The 6,000-nt window shown below is 33.5% G+C and overlaps 1 protein-coding gene across 2 annotated transcripts in view; it reads right to left on the bottom strand.

Annotated features, from left to right (window-relative positions):
* Positions 1-2,081: 2,081 nt before the first annotated feature.
* Positions 2,082-6,000, bottom strand: part of CAND1 (cullin associated and neddylation dissociated 1) — a 37,292-nt gene continuing 33,373 nt past the window's right edge. For both annotated transcript variants that reach the window (XM_023761654.1, XM_014463596.2), the window contains exons 12-13: positions 4,363-4,470; positions 2,082-3,643 (exon numbers count right to left, since the gene is read on the bottom strand). In XM_023761654.1, coding sequence (XP_023617422.1) covers positions 3,419-3,643; positions 4,363-4,470 — 333 coding nt within the window. In that variant the 3' untranslated portion in view covers positions 2,082-3,418. The remainder of the gene's footprint in view (positions 3,644-4,362; positions 4,471-6,000) is intronic.

The following is a 6,000-nucleotide window of genomic DNA, read 5'->3' as shown; positions in this document are numbered from 1 at the left end:
GCCACCAAATACTTTCATTGTGTTCCATTTTTGCAACTGAAGTTTTCAAAGGAGTTTTCATTACCTAGAAAAGTCAGTTAAATCCAGAATATCCTTTTTCCAAATAGTAAAACGAACACTGTATTGTCCCTTTTCCATTTCACAGAGGATTGAATAAGATTTCAAAAACAGATATGAATCTGATGTGGCAGTGGTTTAAAAATTAGAATTCAATTTTAGAGCTAGAATCTGAATTATTTTGCTAAAACCTTAAGCTCTTTAATATCAAAACATTTATTAGGTATATTTTATCTAGAGATTAGCAGTTAATTTTAACACTTTATTTTGGGTAAAATTTAAAGTGAGCAGAAATGGCCCTGGCCAGTGTGGTTCAGTTGGAGTGTTGTCCCATACACTGAAAGGTCTCAGGTTCGATTCTGGTCAGGGCACATACCTAGGTTGCAGGTTTGATCTCCAGTCAGGGTATGTGCAGGAGACAACTGTTGGATGTTTCTCTCTCCCTTTTCCTTTCTCTAAAATCAATAAAAGCATGTCCTTGGGTGAAGATTAAAAAACAAAAAATAATAAAGTGGGCATAAGTGTTCAACTTCTTAAATTGTGAGATATTATTATATACTTTGTCATGTGGTTAGGTATAACTTATAAGGCCTCTTAACCAGGTAATTGAATTTTTCAATGAGGATTTTGTATCTCATTATTTTGAACTTCATGCCTTTATGATGTCTGAGATTGAGCTAGATATAAAGGTATCAGAATATCCCTTATAATTGGTTAAATTAGACATGGACATTATTTCTTTGCCTTTTACCCAACAAAAGTGTTAAAAAATGACTGATTTGGTTATTTAACTATGGGTACATAAAAATTATGTAAATATTCAAACATTTGATGAAGTCATCGTATTCCAACCTTTTAAGAATTCTAATTACCGGTGGGATCTTTAGATATCATTAATGAATAATATGACCATAATTTTAAAATTATCATTCAATGCTACTTATTTTATAAATGTTTAGGATAGGCCTTGCCATACCAAATGTCCTTTCTGCCTTATTTCCATAAAATAAACTAAACTCAAAACACAATACCATATTGAGTTTTCTTTAAAAAGAAGTCAGGTGAATCCAAACAATTTAAACATACTCAAGAAAATCAGCAAACAGCTCTTTTTTTACTATTAACTTTTAGGTCTCCTAAAGAATCTACATGTGTAGAGATGCTAAGCAGAACTAGCTAAATCTTAAAAGACCAATAAGCAGTCTGAGTGGCAGATTATGACTGGACCTCACACCTTGCAACCACCATATCAGTATCAGGACATCACCAGTAGAAGTATGGGGTTAATCAGTATGACTTGGCATTTAAAATCTGAGCATTCTTCTGTTACTTATTTTATGTATGTGAATATACATTATATATGTAAATCATATCTACTACTAGAAAGAGCAGAACCTATTTTTGTATTAAAAGAATTTCAGCTATATTAAAAAAAATTAACCATCTTTCAAAACTTAAAAAAAAATATGAAGGTTAAAAAAGGGAGAAATCCAATACATGAAAAATATTTGAATTTAACTTTAGATAATTAACTAAGACATCACATAACATATGCATGTCAGTTTCCTATTTGGTCCTAGAGCCTGCAGTATTGTAATTTATTGTGAAACCATGTAACCAAATACTTAAATATATCCACAACATCTATACCACGGTAATGTATAGTACATATATACTAATGTCTCAAAATAAATTTCTATTACAACTTTATGCAAATTATGATATAAGAATACCACCTGCCACATTCTGAAATGGCACCAACTTCATGTAACATTCCATGTCAATATAATGTTTTATGCATTATCATCTGAATATTCAAAATTAAGCTGTTAACCTAATAACCACAGTATGTCACCAATTCAAATCACTGCATATTTAGATGTTAAAGCAGGTAGGTAATACAGCAGAAAAAAATATTTCTAATTCACAGTTTCAAAAATAAAGGGTGCAGTTTTCAAATATCTGACTGCTTAAAACTGGTCACTAAATTTAACAACTGCCTCCTTCAATACATGTAAACTATGTTTCGCACAGCATAGGAGATGTCTTTATTCAGAAGATAGTTCTTACTGTTACAGGAGCACCACAAATTTGAAGGAAGAGGCTACAGTGTGAAATGAGTTCACTGAAGGATATGTTCAATAAAATTTCAACTATGATATAAAGTACTGCAAAGCTTTGTTTCCCCCAGCAGAGACCCCTTAATCAGGAAAAGTAGTCAATATTTACCAAATACAATATGTAAATTAGCTCTACAAGAGAGGGGGAAATCTAACTCAATTAAAAGGAAATGCTATAATTAGCTAACAAACCTGTGGCAGCCGGTTTCAGAATTTCCTAAAACTAAAATTTAAAAGCATACACAGTATTTGTATCCTTTGATAAAGGGATATAGAGATACAAATGGAATGAAAGAAAAAAACTGGCCTTAAGAATTTAATTTCTAAGTGGCAACACACACACACAAATGGGTAACTGAGAAAAACTGTGTACTTAAATATTCAAATTTTAAATGTGTAAGAAAATTTATAATAGAAAAAAGTGGCAAATTGTTATTGGGACTTGATTTGCTGAAAACATGGGCAAATTCACACTGGCATTAAGAAAACCAAAGTTTCAAAAATTTACTCCTCACTTTCTCTCCAGATTTGTTTTCTGTGCAAAAATAAATATCTGCAAATTGCACTAATACAATACTTATTTTAACTTTTGTATTATGAATAATCTGCACATGCTGCTTTACAGACAATACATATTTGTAAACTTGCTCATGCAAAATTAGTGTGCGCAACAGGGATATTGCTAATCCCTATACTTAAAAAAAAAGATACCTTATCTTTTTAAAATTGCCAAATCCTCCAAAATGTAACAAATCTTACACAGATATTCTTCTCTGCCAGCTAAAAATCAACTTATGTTGCTGAAACAAAAAGTTATTTAAGAAAAAGAAACATGGTTTTTATCTTGCAGAATTTTTGATTTTTAAATATGAGAAATTTTTATAAAAGAAAGAAATTCATGGTCACAAAATTTTAACATTTTAATCCTAAACATTACAGGGCAAGTAGACCCTGGACCCTATCTCCATATTCCATAAATCCTAACTTTTAGTTTCCATTTTCAATGTTGCCCTAACCACTAAAACATTAGTGGTTTTACAACCTCTGGGTTATGGAAATACATATTTCTGAAATAAATGTTACAAAAACAAAAATGGAAGAAAGCCAAACTGTCTCCATGAAAGAAAAAAAAGTGGAACATTTTGAAGCTTTTAGATACTTCTCTTTCCATGTCTTATGATTAACCTGACGATTCAGTGCATCATAAGGTCAATGTCATGGTCCCCATGTTGAACAAACATCTAACTAGTGTCCATTGATTCCAAGTTAGTAGAGGATGAATCTTTTTGGATACTTTCAAAAATAGCTGCCAGCTCAGGGTTGGAACTGATCTGCGACTGGAATTCACTCATCAGTGGACTCTTCTCTGCTTCTGGAATGGTTAGCAGTGCTGCTACTGCTCTCATGGCAGATCGCTTTAGTTCATCTTGCTTTTCAAACTCCTGCTTTACTGAGTTTGCCTTTACCTGTAACATTGAGTAAATTTATATTATATGCTATAAAAGACAAACTATCATACAAACAAAATTTAAGCACCTAGAAATTTCTGGTCAATAAAGCACAGCTGCTCTTTCATAGGTCCAAAAGTCATGTTGTATTCTAAGTTGTTTTTAAATTTCTTTTTAGCAGTAGCTTGTCTCCTTTTAAGTGAGTAAACCCCATTAGGAAAACAAAATCCTGAACCACGGTTGAAAGAGTGAAAACCTAAGCTTTATCTGCTTAGCAAGTCCTACTTTGGCCTCCACCAAGAAACTACCCCTCTTGACACCCTATTCATTATTCTTCAGACACATCATATACTAAACATCTCTGTGCCCTAATTCATATAGTTATTATTATATGGAAAGCCCTGTTTTCACCTTCTGAATCTAAACATATTTCTGACGTTTTAAGGTCCATTTTAAATGTCATCATGTTCATCTGAAGTCTTCTATGATTACCATCTCACCTCCACCAGAATTAAACATTTCCTTTTTTGTGGAACAATTTCACTTTATCCTGTATCAATACTTCAAAATATGTATCAAATTGTTATTATAAATAAAAACTTTAAAGAACAGCATTAAATAGCGCTAAGTTTTCTAAAACATCCACATTCAATATGGTGCTAGCATGGTTAAATTAGGACAAATAGAAATCTTGAATACACCAAATCCACCCTAAGTTGATGTCTACCAATGATTACCTTAGTTGTACACGTGGCACGTAATGGCTCTACAAGCCGGTCCAATCTCTGCAGTACTGCACTTGGACAAAGGGTGGAGAGTCTCACCAACATTAAAAATGTTAGCATCTATTATGAATAAAGAAAGACAAAATGTAGACCTTGTGTTATTTTTCTAAAGACAATTCCAGATTCTAACAAAGCTTTTAAAAGGAAAATGATTAGCATGCACCATGAAGTTTCATTTTCATGTAATCTGTCTCTAACAGTTGTCGTAAACCTTACCTGAGGTAATTTCAGTTACAAGTACTACTGAGGCCTCACTTATACCTGGTAATGTGGTCCTAGTTTAAGAACTAGAAAAGTGGTTCTCAATCTTGGCCACACATTAGAACTGGGGAACTTTGTCCCATTCCCAGAGACTTTTACTTAACCTGTTAGGATAGGGCCATAGATTTAGAATTTTTTAAAAAGCTCATGTGCACCAAAATGGAAAGCATTGAATAAGAAAATAACTGAACCAGGAGAAAGGTCTTTTTAGTTTCTACTATCTTAGCAGATTTTCCTTTAAAAAACAAAACACAAAACAAACTGGTTATCTTCAGATTAATTCACAGAAAGCCTGGTAACCCATAATCTTTTTTCTATTGAACTATAAACTGTAGAATTCAACAGGAAGATCCTATTACGTCCTTGGGGGCTCTTTTTAATGGATCTGGGAGGGGTCAGGTTACTACCACAAATGGAAACAAAAATGTTCGAGTTCTGAGTCTGGCTGCTGCGTAACTGCTCAACTACCACTTTTGCCTGCTTGATCAAAGGCCATGAATGGGAAGACAAACAAACAAACAAAAAAAAAAAAACAAAAAAAAAAAAGAGAGAGAGAGATAGAGAGAGACAATGCACTTACTATTTTTCAATTCACCCTTTAATAGTTCACATTTGAAATGGACAAGATCAAATAGGAAAACAAAGAACAGTCATAAGTTCATTCTCTAAACCTAAAAAGTGGTATGATTTCTCTTCTAGTTGCTTCTACATAGATTGTTTAGGAATCTGAAAATAGTTCTTGCATGTTATCCTTTAAACATTTCTTGATATTAATCCCAATATAACAGACTGGAAAACAAAAATCCTTCATTCAGGTAAATAATATGGGTATCTTGTAAAACGGCAGAAAACCCTCCGTGGGTAGAAACTGCAGCATACTCTTAAGACAGGCCAAACAGATCACAGGTTATACTTTGAACAAAACCTGTCCATTCTCTTCTTTGGAGGGAAAGCTCCTAGGGACTATGCGCTAACCAGTGGTCGGCAAACTGTGGCCCCTTGAGTGTGGCTCTTCCACAAAATACCACGTGCAGGCGCGCACGTACAGTGTGATTGAAACTTTGTGGCCACACTCAAGGGGCCAAAGAGCCGCATGTGGCTTGCGAGCCGCAGTCTGCCGACCACTGCACTAAGCAAGCTGCACTCAATTTCTTGGAATTTCCCATCCACTAAGAATTGACCTCTTCCTCCAATAAAAAGGTTTCTGGATTTTTTTCTGTATGTCAACTAATGTTACAATTATACCACTATTATTTTTGCATATTATAATTCATTGACAAGCAAAACAATTTTTCTCACTTAATAGACAAAAGTAAATTACAAGGGTAA

Source organism: Myotis lucifugus, unplaced genomic scaffold (assembly GCF_000147115.1).
Source record: "Myotis lucifugus unplaced genomic scaffold, Myoluc2.0 scaffold_212, whole genome shotgun sequence".
NCBI lineage: Eukaryota > Metazoa > Chordata > Mammalia > Chiroptera > Vespertilionidae > Myotis > Myotis lucifugus.
The sequence above is the reverse complement of the archived record's forward strand: the minus strand, read 5'-3'. Positions and strand labels throughout refer to the sequence as shown.